The following is a 25390-nucleotide window of genomic DNA, read 5'->3' as shown; positions in this document are numbered from 1 at the left end:
CAATCTCCTCTTTTTTCATGCTACACGGTCGTCATCGTCATCAACATCCTCATCATCGTCAGTGATTGTGTTCCATTTTGCGTCAATGCATCAGTGCGCAACGAGCGGGTCGTGAAATGGGTTTCATTATGAAAATTGTTTAGCTTTTAAATTTATTCCTTCTTCATCGCATCAAATACGCCAGCTGCTGCTGGGGATGGTGTTGAGAAGTCACCCTTTTTATCGACCGCACAGAAGAGGAACGGGTTGCCTTCCTCTTAAGACTACAACGCGAGCTTCAAGTGCCAACTGCGTCAGTAGGAAACGCGCGGCGTTCGTTCGTTGCCGGTCTGAAAGCTGCGGATAAATTCATGCGCTAGCTGCTGCATCAAGTGGTGTCGTGTTGTTTGTTGCTGCTATTCGATATTTACTTTTCACAAACGTGCAACCATACATCCTCGTGATGAACGCGCCACGACGGAAACGACACGGTGCCAATGGAGTACTAAATCCCTGTTAGACTGTTAGTCCCGCAGAGCGAGTAGGAAGGCAAATTCTTTCAGATTCTACCAAGCGAGACGTTCTTGCAGGTAAGATTTGTTCATCCGGCAGGGTTTCCATGTCGTCCCCGTTTAGCGAAAAGCACTCTCTGTGTGTATCAACATCTAGTGAAAGATCTCGTGCCAGACACGTGCTAGCACGATACCGCTGTGCACTGGTTTCATAAAATATTTGCATACGTAGCAAATTTTGAAGTATTGTTGAAAATTGTTTCACCGCTTAGCATATTCTTGCCAGATGCCTTGAAGTTGGTATTGCATTCGAGGATGAACGGATTTATCAATATTTTGATCGCATAGCTCGTGCTGATATTTCATTTCATGTTGGGGTAAAATTGGTGCCTAGTTTTGTTCGCTTTTTCAAAAATAAGGCTCTTTAAATAAACTGTACTATATTTTAAACTCGATCATGTGTAAAATGTCTATATCTTAAGTGTTTTGATGATACTCTACAAATAATGTTTAGAATGAAATATCTGGAATATCAAATAATTACCAGTAAATTAAACTAGATCATCACGATATTTTGATAAATTGGTATATATATATAGATATTCTGATGCAATGAATCACGATCGGGAACACATGGCTAATTGAATTAAAAATAAATATGGTAAAAATAAAGATGGGCTCGATAGCTATCAAAAGCTTTTTTGTTACCCACGGTAGCTAAGTGACTAGTGATACCGCCACTTGTCAGAGACGGAATCAGAATTGAAAAAGAAATTCATTTCCTCTGTCCACCGAAGCAAGCAATTTCAAAGATGCTCAAAAAGCGAGCACCACGAGCAAGCAAGCCGTTCTTCGCGTGCACATTTTTTATGCCGCTATGTCACGAAAAGCCTTCCAACCGCCACTTGCTGCTACCATTTGTCACACCGAACGACACTATTCCGCCTTTGTTGGCGTTAACATCTTGGATCACACCTCCAGGGAACGTCGTGTCATTTCTCATCTTGGGGCTGTGATAATGCTTAGTGTGTTGATTGTTATGATGCGCCTGTGTCTGGTACGGAGCTAGTCGCCTAGCCAAGGCTACTGTATAGAATGTCGTATGGCCTTTTGCACTCCAGTTGGAACTTCGTCAGTTGGGGCAAATCATCCACCGTTGGTGAACGCTGCTACACATCATTATTGAGATGGAAGAAAAAAATGCTTTCCCCATTTCTTCGGCGAGCGGTGTTCCACCTGTCACTTTTGCCGTATGCCCACACACAGCATCGAACGTGTTATGTGGATTTTAGTGTGGGTGATGTGTGAGAAAGCGCAATAGCTTGTTTTGGGCGTTCTTATATTTCGCATATCAGTATTAACCATATTTCAATAAAGACGACAGATTGTGCCTGTTATTGACAAATATGGCAACACCTTAAGCGATAGCATAGGCTTTCGTGTTTTCCGCTGGCTGCATGAGATTGATGCATTGGAGATAAGTTTGTAATCTTTTTGATGCATGTTTTAAAGATATATCTCTTTGATTTTTGAACATTGATTTTTTTCCATAACCATACTTAAGTTATGTTACACCATAGTATACCATAGGTACAGACGATAGGTAAAATGAATTCAAGTTTCAGTTTCAGTACTTGGCATACCTTTAACAAATGTTTATTTATTCCGGGCTATTGCAATTTTAGTTTCCTATACCTATTTTATATTAACTATGCTTATCTTCGATATAAAAAAAATGCAAACAAATTGGTACCACATTAGATAGTGCATAATTTGCACCTTATTACTACAGTAAAACCAGTCTCGTAGTCTACGATAAGATATACATTTCTAGACCCCACGTCCAAAGGAATGAGATAGCGGCATATTTTTTCAACTTTCTTCCCTAAACGCACAAGTTCACGTATAAGTTTCTTAACGAGCACTCACCATCAAAGCTGACCGTCAACTCTAAGAAACTAGCTTACATGAGGCTCTCCGCAATTATCGATGTTGGACGGGAATTCCATTCCCAATGTTGTACGGGTCTCATTGCGTGGCTACTTAATTTTATGTTTTGATCGCGTGACGGTTTGATTACGTCATATTGCCAACCGTGCTTTGCGCTTTAACTTTACCAACTGAGACAGCAGATTTTAGACGCTTGAAAATTTATGTTTTTTTTTTTTTTGTTTCAAACAATCAGATGTTTCAGTCTTGCCAACAGGGAACACCCAGGGTGACTTGGTGGCTAGCCAAAGGTGACGAATTGGCAGGGGAGCTCTGACTGTATCAGATTTTGGGTGGTATACATTTTCGTTCGGCCGTGTTTGCTAGTTTTTCTAAAGCTAAACAATTCTAATTATAAACGACCTCAGCACTACTACTTGATAAAGCTAGAAATTAGATGTGGCTATAAATTGTGGTTTCCCTCCCTGTTCATTTCGTCAAAATTTTGTGCTAAAAAGCCCTTTCAGTCAACGCCCATTAAAGCTGTTCTTGAGCTGCCAATATTCAGGGGGTACCTAAATACTTTTATAGCACGGGAAAGGATTGCTGTCCGTTCGAAACCCTTCCCAAATAGATCGTTTGCCCTGTGTAGAGGTGTTGAAGCGTTGTATGATTTACTAACTTAACTGGCCGTCGTTTGAAATATCCCTTGCAGTGGGGTTTTGTGCTACACTCCCTTTCGCTGCTGATAAGAAGATCAGCAAAAATAATGACGTATTTAAATTAAATGTACCGAGACGGTTATGATAATGTGGACGTGAATGTTGACGAAATGAGCATATAATGATTCATACTTAGATTTTAAGTATAAAATAACTTTCGCATCGTGAAAGAAGCAGATCGCTGAGAATGGGGTACATTATACTAGGAAATTATTTTATTTACTGTAAACAGGCTCCAAAATTCAGTGCATGTCTGTTTGTAAAACGTATAGATTAAGTTTCGAAGGGATGTGTGCATTAATGACGTGTTTTGTATTTGTTCTCGATCGCAATTCTCGACTGTGTTACATTGGAGTGGTCACAGCCCAATCCGATCATGTTTGCTTAGCATGATTAAAAAACGAGCAGTCTGTGCACTCCAATTAATCGCATTCATTTCTGGAAAAATGGATCACCCTTACTTTTATTTCGACTCAGGCACCATTATCTACGGTCACCCTTTTAACCTTTTCTTAACACATCTACAGGAACTTACCAAAAACCGTTATAGGTTCTGATCCCTCGCCATGATTGCTTACACTACCTGTCATGTATCCTTTTCACAGCAATTTGTTTCAAATTAATTCCGGCTCCCATTGGCTGTGTCCTACACGCAGTTTATCACGCCACTGGGAGTGTGTCTGTGTGTATACATGTGTGTTATTCCTGTGTATCCGTATAAAACGCTCATCAACACAAACTCCCCCTGGAAGCCAATTCGCTAGGCGCTTTTGACGACATGGATTTGTGCGCTGTTGCCAGTGTGTTGGTGCACGGGTAATTGCGGTTTGTTTGGAAATAATCCTCATTTAATGGTCGACAATTTCGCTAGTTGTAGCCAGTGTCAGCCTTTCTGAATTTTCGATTGTTCATAGGTAGCACCCACAACAACATCAACAGTCCCTTCGAGGCAGCACGTGGATTGCTTACACATAGTGCATCGCCGGTTGAGAAGATGGAAGATGAAAACAGAGGGTCCTAATCAAAACTTGCCCGAACTAATTGCGGTTGATCAGCAATTCTGTTTGATCCTACCTTGTCTCGACATTAGCAGCAAGCGAGAAACTCGTTCCGCTGGGTGCGCGCTGTTTACCTTTAACCTTCGGGCTAGTTATTGCTATCAGTACATCTCTTGGTGTACTGATGGTTGGGCTTGGGTGCTGTGTGTGACCAGCACACTTCCACAACCAGTCTCTTATGTTCTTTCTTCTCGCAACATAGCTGAACGAGGAAGAGTCTTTGAAAATCTAATTTGAATAAAAATGGCTCATGGAACGGAACGCTCTACAACGGCGTCATTGTCATCGCCTACGTTCCTGCCAAACCCGCATATTTTTATACGGCAAATGCTGCCTGGTAGCTTCCTCCTCGGTTTAGGAAGTGGAGACGAGAAAAAAGGCAAAAGAGAATTCAACGAAAACCCGGCATCATCGTGGTGGAATGCAAATGGAAAGATGGTGGTGGCAATTATACTGAACATTCATTTGATTGCAAAGCAAAGCGAGATGATCTTCTTATCAGCGGTCCCGAAAAGCTGTTGAAAGAGCAATGGGCACAAATCTCTATACCAGTGGAACATACAAATCCGGTTTACTTTCTTTGTCTCAATCATTGCTCTTGCCCTCATCTTCAAGGGAGATGGGGAAGATCCCTTGTTGTTTTTCTTCTTGCTTTTGTTTCACTTTTGCTCCTATATCCCACCTTCAGATCAGACACGCCCCGAAATTCGAATTATATTCATCCGGGTGCGTTTTCTTTGGAGTTTTTCTTTGTGCCAAATGAAACAACAAGATGAAAACGTAATTAGGTCGACATTATCTTTTCATTTTACCAAACAGCCGTGAATACCATCCGTTCCTCGGCCACCCTGTCCCGGTTATACATGCGACCTCACTTCTTGGGTTTTTTTTTTTTTACTTTTTTCTTGCAAAATCTGGTTTTCTCTGTCGCATTTGCTTCAATTGTGTTGCCAATCTCCATCCACGTCTACTTTCCCGCCATAATGTCGATATACCGGTAGATGCCTGGTGGGTTCGAGTTTTCGAAAACGATCCTTTTACAGCTTTGTGATTAGGATGTGGGTTCGACTCATTATTTGCATTCTCTTGTATGAGTTGATAGATTTTGTTGATTCCTCGTTCTTCGTTAGCTGCAATGCATATTATGTCAGGACGTACAGAAAGTTAGAGGTCATTTAAAAAAAAATGACAAATATTATTTGATCATATTTAGGAACATAGTTAGTCATTTGAAGAGTTGGAGATAGCTACAATAAAAGTACGTTAGTTCAATTTGTATTCAATACAAATAAATAAGGTTAAAGAAATAATACCAGATAGATAAATTGATTCTTTTCTTTATGAAATCTCATTTTACTCCATAAACAATTGAACATGAAGTTACACTTTTACTTTAAGACTGTTCATATTTCACGGAGATTCTTCACATAATGAGTTATTATTCAAGCAGATTTAATATTATACGCTCGACACTTTCCACTGTGCAGTAAAATAACGATATGCTCCAATGATGTTTGAAAGTGTGCTTATGTTTTTGTTTTACTTTTTATGTCTTTCCTTCAAAAAAGCCCAACGCCGGAAAACCGTTAAACCGATTCAATATTCACGCTATACGTTTGCATCGTGCGCAAAGTCTAGCAGCGGTTCACCTCAGGCACAGACAAAGTTTGATATTAAAAATAAATCCATTGTCTCAAAAGATGAAATTGGTGTTAATCTGCGTTTAATCCTGCCTACGTATGCAAATTTATGTGCTCGGGATATTTATTGTCTCGACCATAACGAACAAAACACGTTCCACTCAAGTGTGCAGCTTTCACGGAGAAGTGTTGAGAAACAAACATAAACCGAAAACGATTAAAATCACTTTCGCTTCGCTTGAGCGGCATGAAGAATGTGCCGGCCTGAGGCGTCGAACGCCAGATTTTCTGTTGTTTACGTGAAAGAAAGCTGGAATCGATTAGTACACAAATCTCGTATAAAAGTCATCAATCTTGCGTCGGTTCGAAGGGGGAACAGTTCGCACAAGTATCAGTATAAAGTTGCCGGTAGCATTAGAATTCCACTGTAAACCATCGGAGTGGAGTAAAAAGTATTGTGCTTTGTGCGCTGAGAAGGGGTGAAGGGTGTCGTGCAGCAATTTAGAACCCCACATTTCTAAGCATGTAAGGTTTCAATCGATTCGTTCGAAATGATAAATAAATATGAATGTGTTAGATTAACGATTTCCAACACATCCCAATGCCCATTAAGCTGGGTGTTTTTTTCCAGGATGGCTAAAGACAGGTTACTGACACGACATGTGTCATCAATTTCCATTCCGATTTCAATGCTCTAACCCAACATAACCCAGCAACATTCTATTCCCATCCTACCACTCATAGCTTTTCATGCACACACACACACACACACACACACACACACACACACACACACACACACACACACACACACACACACACACACACACACACACACACACACACACACACACACACACACACACACACACACACACACACACACACACACACACACACACACACACACACACACACACACACACACACACACACACACAAAACACACACATTAGAAGAAATGTATACAATAAATATCGCGTCGTAAATCTTTGTACGCAGTAAGACAATCCATTACATCTGCCCCCGAATGTTAGCTTTTATTTTGCGAACAAACTTGCTCCTAATGCGCTAATGATAGGCAAGATTCAATTCGTTCAATAAGGCGGACTATGAAGCTAACGGTACTACCGTTGTGTGGAAGGAACATTGCGTAACCACTATTGTGAATTTATCGTCGACTCTTTTGTATGTGTGTGATATATCGCTTCACCGTTCAACCGTAATGTGCATTCTCTTCTTACCGTTCGTCCGACTATTACAGATGGAAATTTTTCGGATTTTCCATTCATTTATCTGACACGTAAGTTATTGCCGTATGCGTCCAAGAGTGGTGCATCGGTCACACTCAGTGATCTTGAAAATATTGTAAATGTTTATCTGATGGTACTTTATACCCATTTGACAGGAACTTGTTTTATGTAATTGAATTCGTTTTATTCTTTGTTAAAAAAATTGTAATAAAACGTTTGGTTTGTTTATATTTTATTCATTCATTTGATTTTTACTTTTTAAAAGTTAAACATATTAGTTATGGCCTGGATTATGTTTCGAACCAATTATACTTTATCAAATCTATATGTTATACTTGTGACACTCGACTGAATCTATTTAAATTTTCAATTATTTCATTCATTATTTGTACCCCCGAACAGATTATGATTTACAATTCATCTACATAGCCTTTTTCTTGTTCATATATCATCAAATTTCATTGGGTGCTTTACCGTTATTGCCTACTTCACAGATCCCCCCGAGATTATTAAGAAGCCAGTCAATCAGGGCGTGCGTGTGGGCGGTGTGGCAACCTTTTTCTGTGCGGCTCGAGGCGACCCTCAACCAACGGTGATATGGCGCAAAAACAGCAAAAAGATAATGAGTAAGTATATGCATCTTTTCTTGTCATATATATTCAACAAGCTTCATGTAGCTGTAGCTGATAACTTTAAACATTGTTAACGCACCAGTCACACATGCATTTCTCTTACATTAGTCATTAATCATCATACGTCAAGTATAATGCAGAACGTCACATTTGCTGAGATTGTTTCCGTAAAATCTGTCATGCGAATTGCATGAGGAGCCATATTTTATCCACCTTTCTCTCGCTTGCAACCTATACTTACAGTGACCCAGTCACGATACACGGTGTACGACGCTAATGGAGTTTCAATGTTACGTATCGAACCGGTGCGTGCTGGACGTGACGATGCACCGTACGAATGTGTGGCAGAGAATGGCGTTGGCGATGCAGTTTCGGCCGAGGCGACGCTGACCGTTTATGAAGGTAAGTGACAAGTTACGTATAAAGTGCAGAAATTATGTTCTCCCAAGCAGCAAGAAGGCGCACACCAACAGCTTCTGGATCTTACAAATTTACCGGGTCGCAAGTCCTGAGAAAAACAGAGACAGAGAGAAAAACGCCACATCGAAACGTTCACTGCACCGATGAGGCTGCATCGAATCGTGGCAACTTGTGGCTAAACTTTTCACGTTCGTCCTTCTACAGGGCTTCAGTTTCACTGTGGATACCATTTTCAAGATAAACGATTTCAACGCGAATTCGCGCTGTTTAAATTATGCAGAAAATTTGCCAACGATGACGATGCCGTCGACGTGAGAAGTGATTTGCATGATTAATTAAAAGTATTTCCTCATATTATGCTAATCAACCCGAATGATGTATTTTCGTCTTTTGGCAAAGCGTTTTAAAACTTGGACGGATGGCCACCGATAATAGATGCATTCATAAGATGCACTATGATAAATCAATGCAAATTCAACCATAGAATATACTTTAAACTATGTTTAGTTTCTTCATAGAATATTTATTCGATTATTCGATGTTTGAGAATAGATCAAACGTAATATTTTATAGTGTAATCAAAGATTGTTGCATTTAAAGTTAAATTTTACAGTCAACCATACAAACGCAATTATTAACACGGTATATACCACACAGTCTGAATAAGTGTTGTAGCCATCTCATAATATCTTTCATGCGTCAGTAATGTGCTCAAAAACACAAGTATCCCAAACGTCATTTACAGTTCTCTTCCCAATGTTCGTTTTAAGTTTAGCAATAGTTCATCAAGGTCTGCGTAGCCAATTAGCTTCGGGGAAGGGCACATACAACAAAGATCAACTGGAATGATACGAGTTGTAGAAAAGCGCTACCCAATTATAGTATATTGAATACATATGTAAATTGTATTCCATACAAGCAATTAATTCCTTTACTATGTTTTACCTCGCACAATTACTATAGCCCCAAGATAGCAGACATACCGTGTTTAACATGCCAAGGGCGGCTCATAGGCATATTTTTTAAACCACATATTTGCAACATTATAAAAAATGGGTTGCCTCATAAAACCTTTTTCTACGTATTAGAACTCTGCGTTCAGTGCTGTGAACTAAATGCGTCTCTTAGCTGAAGCTTTCAACAAACGATAGAGAATATTTGAAACTAGTTCTTCGACCTTGTTGGAATTTCAGCAATAGGACGCATAAATTATGCCCTGAGGTTGGCAAACTTCTTGCCTCCATGAAAGTGCGCGTCCAATGTTTGTTCACGGGGCGCAAGTTTCTTCACGTGGCAGTAATTTTAGCGGTATACACCACCGGTAACGTTCAACCGACATTATCCATTTATCCAAGATGACAAGCTCATGCTGTGCTTTCCGTTGGGTGTGTGAAATAGCAACAATGTGTAGAGAAAATCGGTAGAGGAAGGTAGAGCGAGTTCTGTGAACAAAAACAATAAACCATCTGTGGGTGAATATCACAAAAAAATCAAAAAAACTTTTTTCCCGCCAGTTCACATTTCCTTTCAATCGTTTGCTTTTTTTTTCTCTCTCTCCGGGATATTTTTTGTGTTTGTTTGCGTGGGGTGGTTGTTTCCCACAGAATTACTGGCCCTGCTGCACTCTGTCGAGGACTATCTAAAATATGCTCTCTGTGAGCATTACTCGTTTTCTTTTAAAAAGTTATGAAACATTGGAAGGAGGATAAAGTAAAGAGAAAAGAAGCAATAACTCTACACTTTTTACTCGATCCCCTTTTTTGCCAACATTATTGTGTTTAATAAAATGCAAAATTGAACAAACCACTCATGTATATGAATGGGACTTGATACTGTTTTTTATGCGTTGCCTCTAAGAGTTTGCGTTCAACTTTTTTAATAGATTTTGGAGGAAATTATCTTATTCTGATATATTATCATCATCTGCTTAATAATGATGATCTCATTCATTATGCACAAATGCGTCCTAACATAAACAAATTGAAGAGTTTAGCATACTCCTCAAATATAAATTAAAAACAACAACTTTAATTACACTCCTGACAAAACCCGTTGGGTGCATTCTGTTTCGTCTTTAGAAAACTGCTTAACATCAATTATCACAATGTAAAAAAGTACTAAGGCCAGTCGGGTGGTACAGACGACAACTCGTACGACTTAACAACATGCCCGTCATGGGTTCAAGCCCCGAATAGACCGTGCCCCCATACGTAGGACTTACTATCCTGCATTGGTAACAATAAGTCACTGAAAGCCAAAAAAGTACTACAGCTCCTTTAAAAACAATAAACAAAAATAAACAAAAAACTTTTTAGAAGCATGATGATAAAAATTGAACTTGACTACAAAAAGTCATTCAATTTTAGATTTCTAGCTTCATACAAAAAACTGAATTGACGAGCTAATCCAGTCCATATTCAATAGTTGTAATAACATGACGAAATCAGTAACGGGCTTAGTGGTAAACGCATCAATTGTTATGTTAGTTACGTGGTAGCATAGATTATAAGACATCGTGGTCGACTGAGATTAGCATTCCCCGACACTACACTTCAAAGCGCGTTGTGTCAGTCATGATCATGAAGGAATGAGCAATTTAAATTTTACAAGACTATATCAAATATTAAACTATTAAATATACTCTAGTTGATTATTCTGTATATTTAAACAAACATTATTGGTTTTACCTTTTTTCAGGTATGCAACTAAGCCAATTATCATCTCTTTTGTTAACTATCACAACATCGAGGCTTTCTCTCAAAATCCCATCGTCCGCCAGCCATTCCACAATCGTTTTCCTACCGATTAGTGAATCGTCCAACCTTGGTTTCTCTCTCAATGATTTATTCATAACGCACTAATAGATCCTCTTGCATCAGTGACTCAAAACAGTATCTAAAAGCAACTCGCTAATGCATTGGGCTTTCAATCATTCAAAGACGATTTTGTAAATAAATGTGCTTTTAGTTGCTCAGTCGGGTTATTCGCACACACAAAAAACTCAAAAAAATACAAAAATGTCACTAGCTCTGAGCTTTACGACCAGTACAGTTTAATGTCATCCGTTCCACAAAACGATTTCTCAAAAAAGACAACGATACCACTCAGGACGGCATTCGTCCAACTGAGTTCACTATTTGTAAATTGTTTTGCACTGCATCCATTTCTATTTTAATTTTTAATTTCCCATCGCATTGTGCGCTCTCCTCGATTATTGTGTGCTTTCGGGTGCAAAGCAGAAGCATTCGGATGGTTGAATTTGTTTCTTTTCATTTCAACCCAATTCTGCTAGATATTGTGGCAAGCAAGCACGGTAGGCAAAGTTTTTGGATAAAAATAGCCCTCCACGAAAGAGTGTTCTAATTTGTATTGCTATCAGAAAGTATATTGAATGTTTTATTTCTCGAAAATGGGACTTGAAGAATGCTCGTTGTGGTTTAATCTAATATTGTAGAGTTCTGTTGTTGTTTTATTGGCTATATTAGCGCAATTATTTAGGTTGCTGCACGTGCAAATCATTGTAAATTCAAAGTGAGCGATCTCATTCGTGTATAAGATGCAGTTCCATTATTATTCACAATCGCTTGCGTTGAAGCATATAGCAGCTATGTTTTATCTAACGTGTTTTTAATGCTGACTTGATTCTCCAAGTATACTCCAAGTATAATCACAGATGTGTTTCTGCAAGCGAATGTTTGAACGTTTGCAAGTCGTTCGATCGGCGAATAAATCAACTGTTGGCATGATTTCCTTTTTTCCCGCATTCAGTCCAACCACCATCCGAACGCAATGTTATTGTCAATGCACGAAACGAAACAATTCGCACAGAATAGCGAAACTGGTCAGTCGTGTGAATGAAAGATGCAGCACACCAAAGCGAGACACTAATCCAAGTCGGATTCAAGTCTTTCTGATTCCGGATTCGAAATATTCACTTCCCAGTGAAACTTCTTTTTATGCTAATGTTGTATAAATTTGCATTTATATTTATGTGCAGTACCGCGCAAGTGTTTCACTATAATTCTGGTCCGTAACGTTTTGGAACATTGGTCCAGGAAAATACTTCCACACCGCGAGACCCTGCTGGCAAAAGACGCAAGATTTTGGAGCAACGTCGGTGCAAAGAATATTGCTTGAAGATGACTCCTTAAGCACTACTCACAGAACTGCTCTTGGTGAGAACCATTGTCCCATTTAGGTTTTGGTTCATAAGTTGAAAAAGTCGATGAAAAACAGCACAAACATAGTAATGTTCAAGAGGCAAAATCGCTCACTGTAAAAGTTTTTTCAACTGAAAATTACAATCCTGCAGTTGACGCCTTAGAACGACAGAGCCAACCGGGAGAGAGAACATTTGAATATGCATCAAACGGTGGCCGAACAACTGTTCCTTTTTCACTCTTTGCTTAGTGCTTTGGAAATGAGTCCCTGCTTTTCACCCCAAGGCATTCGGTCGGGCACCAAATGAACAACGCTCGGAATTCAACGTCTGACCATACGACACCACTGAAGTAAGTGCCGTGAAAGCGGACGCCTGGTATTTGGTACGGACGGCACCCGCCGTTGATTCACGCATTTAGTCAGAGGCGTTCTGAAACGTTGGAAGGCTTGCTATAAATGGACCTTCACTTACAATATTCACTGTTGCTTAAATGAAGAAATTTGCATTGTTCTTACATGAAAGAAAAGTTTGGTTGTCGTAGAGCGGAAGTTGCACAGTTCCACCGACTTGACGCTGGACGCCACTTCTTAAAGAAAGTGTACTGTTGGGGATGTGTGCAAGCGAGAGGAATGAGCTGTACAAAAGAATAACATTTTATACGAGCAATTTTTCTTCCCGACGGTTATTTTGGACTGCATATAGAAGACCAAAAGACAGCGCACATTTATTTCGCTCTCTCCCGGGATTTAGGTGTAGCATTGCTTGAGTTCCACCAACAGTTTAATTTTGTAGTGGGGACTCCATATTCAACAACAGAGTACAGGATGGTGTGTCTGTGTGGAAGCATTTTTCTACCGTGAAAGGATTGGTTTTTTTTTTAATTTTTGTAAGTAAATAATGAAATCAACTACAAAGCCTTTGCGGGTCGTTTTCACATATTCAGACAACAAAGTTTTTTTTAACTGTATTTGTATTTAACTGAGGCGTCGTTTAAATAGTCCGGTAAACACAAAAGTGTCAAGTGCTTTCTTTGCTCTATTGTTGAAGAAACCAACTATAGAGAATAATCGTTGCGGTTGAAAAAAAGGTTTATGGAAAGACATCCACAAGAACACTTTTGTTTCAGTACTTGAAAAATACATTTCAGTAAGCATTGTGTGCTTGAACCATTTAGGTTTAAAACAATTCAACAATTTTGCTTTTGTCCTTGACAACATGCTCCACATGGGTTTAATTCCTGTATAGACCGAGCCTCCTATATGCAGGACTTACCATCCTACTATGTGTACACCAAACAGTCAAAAATACTCAACCCCAGAAGTAAACAAGACATACCTAGACATTTTAATTATTGTATCAAATAAAATGAAGAGGTTGTCCATGTGGTATAGGATGTTTTACAAACTAATCAGTAATTGTCCAATAGAATGGCTCCTACTTACATTCAGCTTATTTAGTTATGTTTTCTAACATATTTAATGCGTTTCTTCTTTGGCACAACAATTATTGGCGGTTTTAGTCTGGCTATACCACAAGTGGGCTTGATTTTCAGTGACTTATTGGTTAGCAGGATAGTCAGTCCTGCTTATAGGTAATTCTTGCTCTACCATTTGTGCAATAAATTCATTTTTACTGGTTTCTGTTTTTTTTCACATTAAACAATATTTTTAATGTGTTAGCCTAGGTCACATTGCTTCAACCACTAGAAGGCATGTTAACTGGAGGCCAATTTAATGTATGATTATCATTGGCACACGATGCACGCTTCACAATTTTACTTTTGAACAGTTCGCAATGCCATTTTCAATATTTAACTATAGTTTTGGTAACTTACGGGATTGTTCCCCCACTGGAACTTCCGTAAAGCAAAATTATTGCCCTACACAACACACAACCATCGTGATAAGTTGGACTATTATGCTTGTCGTTACGCTAAAAGAGGAAGGTATGTTCGAAAATGAGATCGTTTGTTGTGATAGTGTCGGGAACCCCGGGGCGTAACTAGCTCGTTGGTCCTCCACCCAGTGCCGCGTCCTTTCTCATTTGGCAACGAAACTGTTGCAAACGATCGGTTTATATTACCGCCTGTCCTAGGAAGGGCTGGAAAGAAGCTACAATCACCGAAGAACGATAGTATGAGAATGGTCATCGTAGATGAAGAGATATGTTATTGACTCATGAAACCGCGAGGTTTTGTTATTTCTTTTAATTCGTTTTCTCATACGTTCATTTGTAAGACTGTTGAATCTTTGGTACAACAGTGGGTGGTGCTATCTTGTGGCTGCAATACGAAGTTGCAGCCCACGTAACTTAGCTAGCCAACGATAAAGACGAAGAAAAACTTGTAAAGTAAATACAGCATACTACACGACCGACCGACAGACGTGCGAACATGGAAAATCCAAACAAGACCTTTTGCTGTCTAGCCAGAGAATGGGTGCGAAATATCGGTAGCTTTGTTTATTGCGCTACAAGATGTGGGTTTGCGTGAAGGGTGAAGCCATGGTGGGAAAAGAGAAAATATTCCTGCAAGCGAATGCTGCCATTACAATTAATTTCAATTATGCTCGACATTAACGTTGTTCATGTATTATTTTGTTTCAATTACATGTAGACTTCTTCGAAAAGTTTACCGGGTTAAACACACTTTCCTCTATCCTGGAAGAAAACCAAATCTCACGCAATAAATTACTGTTCTTGAAACTTCAATAAATGTTACGTTACTTTTTCACATTTTTAGCACTAGTTTTTTTAGGAATATTTGAAACATTATTTTTAGTTTCCCTCAAAAACTTGCCTTGTGTTGAAGTAAGCTAATTAAAACCAGCAACAAAAAAACATTACCCCTTTTTTACAGTTATACAGCCATCCACTTATTCATTTAAGCTATTGCGTTAATAAAAGTAAAGAGACATATTATTTTCTCTTCATCCTTTATAACATCAAATTATAACAGTGAGGTTGACATAGGCAGGTAATTCCTGTGATTTGGTTTTGTCTTTTTCAACCCAGCGTGTGAGCAAATTGCCAGCAAGAAAGAGCTATATACCTCTCTCACAACTGTCAAGCACATTATCTCGAAACATACGAGATCTAACAATTGGATTAATGGAAGTTTCACTCAAACGGCCACATTAAAAAGGCAGCAAAACAAGATTTTACACTTTGCATGCCCAAATATGTTTACAGCATCATTTACCACCCTGTATACCCAAAGATGAAACGAAAAACCTTGTCCTCGTCGAGCCATCCTAGGAGGAACCATCCATAACCCATGTTGTTCCATCAGTTTTACACTGGAAAAAATAATTCACTTTCACAAAGCATTCGTAGTAAAAACTTCTTTTGGTGGAATATTAAAATACACCATTACTATAATTGTTAGGTTAGGTTTGCACTGCCTAAGAACGTTAGTATGTAGTGTTTGTTACGCTCCAATTCATATCTTTCGTTTTACGTTGTGAAGCGAATGTGACTGATTTGAAGCAACAACATTTTAGGCCGTTAGATCAATGTAGACTAACGTGAATAATTAGATAAATCTCAAGACGTAGTGCGAAGTAATCAATAAAATCTAGAAAAGCTGGTAGATAAATCAGCGGCTTCAACCGCTTGCTCTAATCTTATCCATTCCAGTTTGCTCAGCAATTTTGCACTAGATGATTTCTGCCATAAATCACATGATAAACAAACCGTGGTAGGTATGATTCAGATTCGTCATGGTTTATCTTTTACAGCATCGCTATTAATTAAACCAGATCTAGGATTGATTAATCTCAAGATAATTAACTAGTGATACAACATTTTGATACTTTGGTTTCCTCGATTCATTATTCTGTTGAATGGGTAATATTGTAAAATGTAATAATTAAATGTATTTATTGTAATGTATCATTTTTGAAGAACACCTTTATGAAGTGTTTTTTTATTGATCTAGGCTATCTCGGTTTAGTTTAAGATAATATATAGTTTTATACTTAGTTTATTTCGACAAACGTGTTAAATTTTCCAAGCTTATATATTTATCAGTTGCTTGTCTATTGGTCAAAACGATTTAACTCAATCTTATTTCAAATCTTTTAAATGCGTTGTAATTTGCCTCGGATTTATTTTCTAACGATTATAGCGTACCATTTGGAACACAATGTAGTGGAAAATGGAAATGGTGAAAAGTTTTCCCAAATTCATTTACGCGTCAAAAGCAAGTCTCAGTGGTCTTTTATTTGAAACGTTCTTCTGAGGGTGTGATCATGATAAACGTCTTGGTGATCCGAGGATGCCGTTGACACAAAAGCGAAAAATAGGCAACATTGTTCTTTTATCTGAGATCTCCGTTCATGGAATGTGCTTAAATGACAACAAAAAACGGTCCATCCCACACTTCTGCAATATAATTGCTGTAAACTGGTTGGTTCCAGAAATGCTACCGCGATTTACTAGCGGACTAACTGTTTACCCAAAAAAAGTGGATTTACACGACAGCGTCATCTTTTGCTCAAGTAAAATGTTTCAGCATTGCGAGAATAGGTAGGTCTATTATAAAAACATTATTCAGAAATTAACTTCATAAACAGCCCGCTGAGGGACTGCTAAGCGGAAACTCAAACAAAAATGTATTGTTTCCCTAACCCCTGGTTTGGATTTTTTGTTTTGTTGCCGTGTTTTTCCCAACTTAAACCATACTCGTTCACATCTCCACACAGCATCAACAGCAGCAGCAGAGCGTAGCGTAAGCTGGAGGCTCTCTCCAGCGCTTCTTTGTTATGATTTTTGTTATGATTTCGGTTATTTGTTGCCCTAGGACATTACGGCCAGAACTGGGCGTTTTTGGGTCCAAAGATTATCATGCCGTAACGCAGCACTCTCGCCGTGGAAAAAGTTTCATCAGACACTCCGAAAATTTACGTACGACGCCGATGGTGGTACAGTTTTCGTTTGTGTTTAAGTTGTTGAAACTTTCAAAGAAATTATCACAAACAAATTATACAATGGATGATTTGTGTGCTTCAGTTTGTTTAATTTCACTATCTGTTGAAGAAACAGATACATGTTCAACATTATCTGCGACTGAACGTAAATTCGGATGAATACAGTTTTCAATTTTAACTTTTTAAGCTACAATGCGTATGTATCAACTCCTTTTTTACATACGTTAATTTCAATTCAAACATTTTGGAATTCCAAGTATCAATAGCAAACATTTATGATTTTTTATGCTATCGCTTATGCTGCCTGGATCATAATTAGGTATGTGCTACCAAATTGTGGCTTCATTATCATATCCTAACTTCATCCTTCTATTTATATTCTTTGAAGCGTAATGCTTTAAAACATTTCATACAGTCCACACGAAAAAATTCTGGTAAAAGTTTAAAATGTCCAAAAATATCGTCAACAGCTGTCAACCGCAGGGGAGATTGCACAAATTTCTGGCAAATCTCTCACACACTGTGAGTCAACCACCATGGTGGTTGCTTATGGTTCAACGTAGGGAAAAACTTGGCAAAACTGTGCTGTGTAGTGTAGTACGAAAATATTACTACCCCAATGGGCAGTGGTGTGGTGACGCAGAAGCAATGTGCTCTCATTTTTCACTTTTTGCCTAGTTCACAAACGATGCCGTTGAGTCTGACGTCTGGGCAACGTTAAGTGCCATCAGAAACGGTTTTGCTACTTTGTTTGGTGCAGGACCTTAGGTGAGCGCCAGATATATTCCGACCAGAACGAACCCGGGAGCAGGCTGCATGTTGCAGTGCAATCTTTACGGATCGTAGCATTTTCCTGCAAAACACCGTAATTTAATTCGCTCTTTTCTTCATGTCGCTTTCATGCTCATTGCAAAGTAAACATTATACTGCATCCATGAACAATGGGCCCGTGCTGAAAACAGCAGTCAAAATAGTCTAGTAAAGAAAGTGCATTACTGTCAAGCACACAATAGTGGAGTGTTTGACCATTCCAGTGTATTTAATTTACTCTATGGTTTTATGTGGTATCTTTTAAGATGAATGTAACGCGTGAAATCTATTGTCCAAAATAGGGGTTTTCAGGCCGTATGCTCACAAAATTCTACTGAATGCACCAAAGCACAATAACTAAATTTTTTTTTAAATAGAGTTCCATCGTGACACGATGCTTTTAACTTTATAATAAAATCAAAAGCTTTGTGATGTTATCAAAATCAAGCAGATATTTGTGTAAATACATCAATATTTGTGCACCTATAAATGTTCTTGCTGGTCTGGCGGTACAGTCGTCAACTTGTACGACTTAGAAACATACCCGTCATGGGTTCAAGCCCCGAATAGACCGTGCCCCCATACGTTGGACTGACTATCCTACTATGTGTTATCAGCAAATCACTGAAAGCCAAGTCAAGTAGTGGCACAGGCAGGCCTTGATCGACAACGGTTTTTGTGCAAAAAAAGAAGAACATAAATGTTCTTGAAATAAACAGAAATAGTATAATCATAGCCGGTCTCGTAGTACAGTCGTCAACTCGTACGACTTAACAACATGCCCGTCATGGGTTCAAGCCCCAAATGGACCGTGCCGCCATACGTAGGACTGACTATCCTGCTATGGGGGGAGATCAATAAGTCAATGAAAGCCAAACCCACAAGTAGTGTGGTACAGGCAGGCCTTGACCGGCAACGGTTGTTGAGCCAAAAGAAGAAGAAGAAAAGTATAATCATTGCGACATACATCCTTATTACCCTTAACATCTATTTAACATTCGATTATTTATATTCGTACAATTACACGATTTTTGTTTTCTTTTTTGGTTCAACAACCCACTCAATCATGTCTGTCTAGTAGAGGTGGGCATTTCAGTTCTTTTAAGTGAACGTGAGTGAACCTAGCCGTTCGTTCCTGTGAGCGTGAACATGATTTCGGTTCTTTCGTTCTTTTGCAAACAGCATATCTGTGAAGTCTGTCAATCGGTATACTATTCCAAAATCGATAGAACTACAGATTAAACCGTTGGTCTGATCGTATGAAAAGCAAGCCAATATTGACAATCTATCATTTGACGCGAAAGCGATTCACACAAATGGTTTAAAATCGACCATTTCTAATTTTTCCCCTAAATTTGTGAATGTTGGAAGGTGATGATCATCATGCGGTTAATGATCATGAATGTTTACATGATTTTTTTTTAATTTTAATGTATCAAAAGAACCATATGGTTGTTTTATTGTGAACCGGTTCATTCATATTTTTTTCACGTGAACTGAATGAACCGTACGGTGCTGGTTCATTTGGCACACCTTTATTGTCCTCTGATCTTTAACGCATAAGTTAAGGAGGTTTATTAGTAGCTTGCAACCAAATAGTCAGTTATTACTCAGACTTATTACTAATGTGTTAGTCTAGTTCGTTATTTTTAGTTGAATGAAACGTTAATCTTTCATAGAAGGCATCGGTATATATTTTTTGTCACATTTTATTAAACATAAATAATGCCACGGATAAATAACCGTACGGATGCCCTTATTGATTTACCTGTGTATACTTTCAATATGAAATGGAATAACCATGTTCAGCATAGCATTACATACATGATATACCATATAAAATATTTTACAACAAATTAATAACAGTAATATAACTTGCAACTATCATGAAAAGACTCACATTCAAATGTAGTTCTATGAGTTGTCGGATTCATAAAATTCCTTTTGAATGCATCTGTAGACAACAGCATCAAAAGACGTTAATATATTATTTGCTGCTGTCAAGCCCGTCATGGGTTCAAGCCCCAAATGGACCGTGCCGCCATATGTAGGACTGACTGTCCTGCTATGGGGGGAAATCAATTATTCACTGAAAGCCAAGTCCACAAGTGGTACAGACAGGCCTTGATCGACAGCGGGTGTTGAGCCAAAAGAAAAATATGTGGGCATATATGTGCAAATTATGTAAATCTTACTTATAAAACTCACGCATAATTGTGAAACTTGATGCCATAGGATCTAACATGATTTCCATCGTGGGTTCTAACCTAAATTATAGTGTAACTTCCCATACTAAGCACTGATGCTACTATATCATAGTCCTGTGGAGGTTTATCTCATGTGGATTTATCGCATGTACGTAAATTCGTGACTTAAAAATACAAAGCTGTTCATTCAATTTTAGTCTTGGGTGACAAGATATTGTTGGCAGCTAGATTTTCTTTTCACTAGAAAGCACCGTAGTCTTTTATTTTCTGTTGCTAGTTACAATCTATCCCATTTGATTGCGTGTCGGGGTTTTTTTCTATTCATATCTGCTCCATAAATTATTTCCGCCTTTACACTGAAACCGAAACGGCGTAACGCGTGGAAATGTAATAATCATCATCTTGCTGTACATTTCCTTCTTGCCAATGATTTACGCATCGTTCTTCATTTTCTCGGACGGACAGATAAAATGAAATGTCCACTACTCGGTTTGCTTTTTTGCGGGTGATAGCGCCAGAACGGGCCCGCCGTATGCCAGCCGGAGAGTTGTGGCTAGAGATTCTTTTTGACATGGCATCGCATGATTTATTTTCAAGCTAAGGGACGGTTTTCTCCAATGAAGCATTAAAAACATCGGACCCTATGAGACGTTTCTTGAAATACAGCAACATTCGTACATTGGACACGTATCTGGTGTGTCGGTGTCCCTTTCTACATCAGCAGTGCCAGCCTAGAGCCGGCGAAATATGTCACGCCGAGTGTTTGACGTAAGCCTGCCCGTTTGTCGGGTCAAACACAGCAACAGACGCTGCGTATCCTATTATCTGCCTCCTTTTCCTGTCGTGGTATCTGTCCAGTTATTTCTACACTCTGTCGCCCATGTCGCTGGAGTTGGCCGAATGAAATGTGACATGGTGATACCTAAGGCTGGTTCTCGCTTGTTCTCGCAACGGAGATGGACGGGAAGCTTTCAGTGGTACTGAATTCGCATTTTCTCATTAAATTCAGTAATAACCTTTAACTACATAACGCGGTCCCACGTCAGTTGGTTTGCCATATTTTACCTTGTATCCTGTGGTGACGGTATTTACAGTGATTAAGGGACATTTGATAATTAGTTTCGTAGAAAATTTACAATTTGAATTGTAATAATGGAACCGTCTTTCAAAAACATTCACCAAACAAAAACATATTAAGATCACTACATTCTTGTAATAAAACCATAATCAATATCATGTATACGAAGATCACTTCTGTTAAAAAAGCAACAAAAAAACAATTGTCAAACATTGTAATTATCGATAAGATTCGCTTCTCGTGTATTCTTCTTGCCTGTAAATGTCAAGGCAGTGCTGTACGTTTTTACCAATTCCACTGTATTAACACACACGCACACATGTACACTCATAAATAGATGTAGTAACTACGTTTCTTTAATTTTTGCGTCCTTTGCAGGAGACAAAACACCGGCCGGATTCCCCGTCATAAAACAATTTCCCACGATTCGTGTAATTGAAACGGGCCATACGGCTGTGATGCAGTGCAAGGCGACTGGTTCACCTCCACCAAAGATCTACTGGCTGAAAGACATGAAGCGCGTTGATATGACTAATCCACGCTACAGCATCAACAGTGAAGGTAAGCAACTATTCCATACTTCTTCTTCTTCGTCTTCTTCATTTCTTCCGCTACGCAGTGCTTATGCTTTTTCGCCAAATCATCAATAGGGTTGTAGAAAGACGGCAAATACTCTGACGTAAGTAATACCGTCTAATCTAATGGTTCATTTGGGTTCGGAGAAACCAATTATACGTTTGCCCCCCTCCGTTTCTATACCACACATGCTGTACCGTGCAACAGTTCGGGATGCGTCGTCGAGAGAAAATTGTACGAACAAACTTCCACTACAGCTGCTGCTTCCATTACGTTTACGTTCATCCAGTACACGATTAGATACACTGTACAGGCGAACGTAAATGAGATGCTTGTTCATTACATTTATTATGGATTCGGTGCGGTTTCCCCAAGCGGTTTCCCAGCGATTGGACCAAAGATTGTCCTCGCGCATCGACTACAACAATCCTTGGTATCGTTTTGTTTGCAGCGTTTACACAGTCGCTTCCAAAGTGCCCGGGCTTCGCTCGCCTCGATGTAGCTGCAGGAGACCAAAACAAACCGAGAACTGTTCGGACACCAAAGTCGATGCATCGCTTAATATCGAATCGGACCTGAACATGGCTGCAGGGCGAACTAGTAAATAATTAATGTTACTTACAAAGCTGTTCCTGCCATCGCAAACCGTATACATCTTTATTCTTGCTCGACTTTGCCCGCACGCATAACTGTGCAAATGCCGTGTACACACAGAGAGCTTCTTTGCACTTACCACAGTGCAAACACGTGCAAAATACACCGTCCATGGTGCGGTTAGCAGTTGGAGCACAAATTTACACACCAAAATGGTTTCGGTGCTCTGTCTCCTAATGCAACTGGCACTGCTAAGAAAGTTGGTCAGAAAATGCTATCTTTTTGACCATCGTTCTTGGTTGCCCTAAAACCAATGAAACACGGTGCTTTCCGAAATGAAACACACACACACGATGGGTACTACACGAGACTGTATGTTTATCCATATGGTTGGTGCAATGTTACCTCAACCAAAAACAGGCTAGCATTTTTCGATGTAATGTAAATGAGACCGATCTTCTTTACGGTACTCCCATTTAAACATGTTCAAGCGTAACATTTCGTTCGAGAGTGACATGTTGAAGGAATAATTAATGTAGGCCTTTCAGATATAGCAAAATCATTCGAACTCCATCTCTTAACCGGTACATAGGATACATTACATCTTTAATTAGTTTTATGATGGGTTAGTTTTTTCTTCTTTGAACTTATAGTTGATTGATTTTTTATAGGAAATATATATGAAGCTGGTTACTGGTGCCTTTACCGCAGTCAGTGTTGTACGTTGCGGTTTGATTCAACAGCCTGGTAATGTAATGGCCGTTTTATATTGAAGAGCACACTATAACCATATGTAATGTAAATACGTACAGCGTCTTATGCGATTCACAGTTCCGTGTTTGGTCCGTTTCGGCTACCTTTATGAATTTTCCACTACCCGATACGCCCGGTCCGAATTTTTCGGTATCGTGATGCATTAATCATGGGCGAAATTTTCCCATGCTAATTAATGAGTAATACGAACCGGTCGTCCGCTCTATCGCCAACCGTACCACGCACCACCGTCCCCAAACAGCCCTAGCTCGCGGGGTGCACTGATTGGACGGGTTTTGTAGGCCCCACAAACCAACCCTTCGGTTGGATCGTTTTTGTTTATTTTATTTTTTGTTGTTGTATGAAATTTTCCCATCGTTTTACCCTTTTAACCAGGGTAGACCAATCGGTATGGTTCGATTGACGCGAACGATGATGGTGTATTCCGGGGGGAGTCATATTTTTTGCCACTTTTTTGTATTGAAATTATTTATGATTCACTTGGCACTTGGTCCAGATTTAGCTGGCAATTGTAGGGACTGAGTGAACGAGCGTGAGGAGAGAGAAAGAGGGGAGGGGGGGGTAGAGGAAACCTGGAATAAAACAAATGCGGTAAGGTGGGGGAGGTTGTTGCGCATGTTGCGTTCGGTGCGCCTAGTTTCGTTGTTTATTTGCAGGCATTGCTGTATTGTTTATAAATGTTGCCAAATTTATGTCAATAAATCGCTCCCCACGGTTTGGAAAAACAGGACAACACGGTCTGCAACATCGGCGGTCGCCAGACGGCACAACAAAATTGATCGTTTTTGCTTTATAGTGTACAAAGTTGTTGCGACTCGATTAAACTTCCATTTGACGTAATCGCACCAATTCGATTTTTTGTGTACCCGTTTCAATAATCAATTGGAGGTTTTACTCTAAAAATACACTATAGTTATAAACAAATAATTGAAAAATGATTTGTTAATTTTTATTGCTCGACGTACACAACTATTAAACACTGCATCAATAAAATATCATTCAAGTATTTCGGTATGTATGTAAACATTCTATACTACCACAAAGAACCATAGTACTTATCAAACGGGACGCACTGCCAGCTATTCAAAGCAGAACAATTATTTGATTATGTAAAGTAACATTTCATTACAATGAACGCCCATCCCTAAACATTTAAATCCAAATTACATTTCCATTAACATGAGCCTGCCAGGCTCCGGCTGTAATCGTGAAATACACCTTCGCTTCCACTATAACGCTCCTACTGCGGAGTGCTAAAAGCTTCACGAGAAAACTGCTCATGCTTCAGCCGCTCTTGCCTGGACCTGTTTGAAAAAATAGACAGTGTGCTAGTGTTTCTGATTCCGAAACATACAACACCCCCGGAAGGGCATCGTAGCAGTATCTGACAGCAACAAATCATAGACAGCAATTTCACGGCAAGATAACAAGCGCCACACTCCAAGGCCACCTTCCCCCCCTGCCGCCCAAACCCCCTCGGAAGGTTTCCCAAAATTCAACCCCTACTACTACACAGTAGTAGGCATGGCCTTTGAATCTCCTCCAACAGCGCCACCACATCCCGATGCAGTCAGCACAGTCGGCCGCAGCGGGCAAAGAAGCTGTCTGTACGGTGGCAGTGACGGAGAATCTCGGCAGCCGCCATACACTGTACATTTCATCCTGCTAGGTTAGGTGTGGGTTTTTATGTTTTCCTTCTGTTTTTTTTCGCCGCCTCCACTTCTCCAATTTTAACTTCCCCCCTCCCAATCCCGGCGTTTGGGAAAAGCACTCTAAAACCCTGCCGGCAACCGGAACGAACCAATTTCCATAAAAGTTCACATATCATCATCGTTAAATTGCTTTTCCCTTTGGTAACTTTCGTTCTAAAATTCACCCGACAGCAGCGGTAGTAGCACTTGGTGCCCCTCTCCTCAAACCAACCCCCTCCCCCCACCGCCCTTTCCGCAAACCATCAATTCATTTCCTCCGAAACCCCCTCTCCCCTCTCCCACAAAAAGGTCCACTCGACTGGATTCCGGATGGACTTCATCTTGGACCACAGATTGGTTCGTTATTTTTCCAAAGGCCGGAAAGCGCGGTGTACGCCGTGGTGTGTATGTGTGTGTGTATTTCT

The 25390-nt window shown here is 39.5% G+C and overlaps 1 protein-coding gene across 18 annotated transcripts in view; it reads left to right on the top strand.

Annotated features, from left to right (window-relative positions):
* Positions 1 to 25390, top strand: part of LOC121597079 (tyrosine-protein phosphatase Lar) — a 235062-nt gene that overhangs the window by 154570 nt on the left and 55102 nt on the right. For 17 of the 18 annotated variants that reach the window (XM_041922582.1, XM_041922581.1, XM_041922583.1 and 14 more), the window contains 4 exons: positions 7105 to 7143; positions 7588 to 7719; positions 7969 to 8127; positions 21709 to 21891. In XM_041922582.1, the coding sequence (XP_041778516.1) occupies positions 7105 to 7143; positions 7588 to 7719; positions 7969 to 8127; positions 21709 to 21891 (513 nt within the window). The remainder of the gene's footprint in view (positions 1 to 7104; positions 7144 to 7587; positions 7720 to 7968; positions 8128 to 21708; positions 21892 to 25390) is intronic. The other variant, XM_041922591.1, reaches the window with a different exon arrangement.

Source organism: Anopheles merus, chromosome 3R (genome assembly GCF_017562075.2).
Source record: "Anopheles merus strain MAF chromosome 3R, AmerM5.1, whole genome shotgun sequence".
In the NCBI taxonomy this organism is placed as follows: domain Eukaryota; kingdom Metazoa; phylum Arthropoda; class Insecta; order Diptera; family Culicidae; genus Anopheles; species Anopheles merus.
This window is presented reverse-complemented; position numbering and strand designations above follow the sequence as displayed.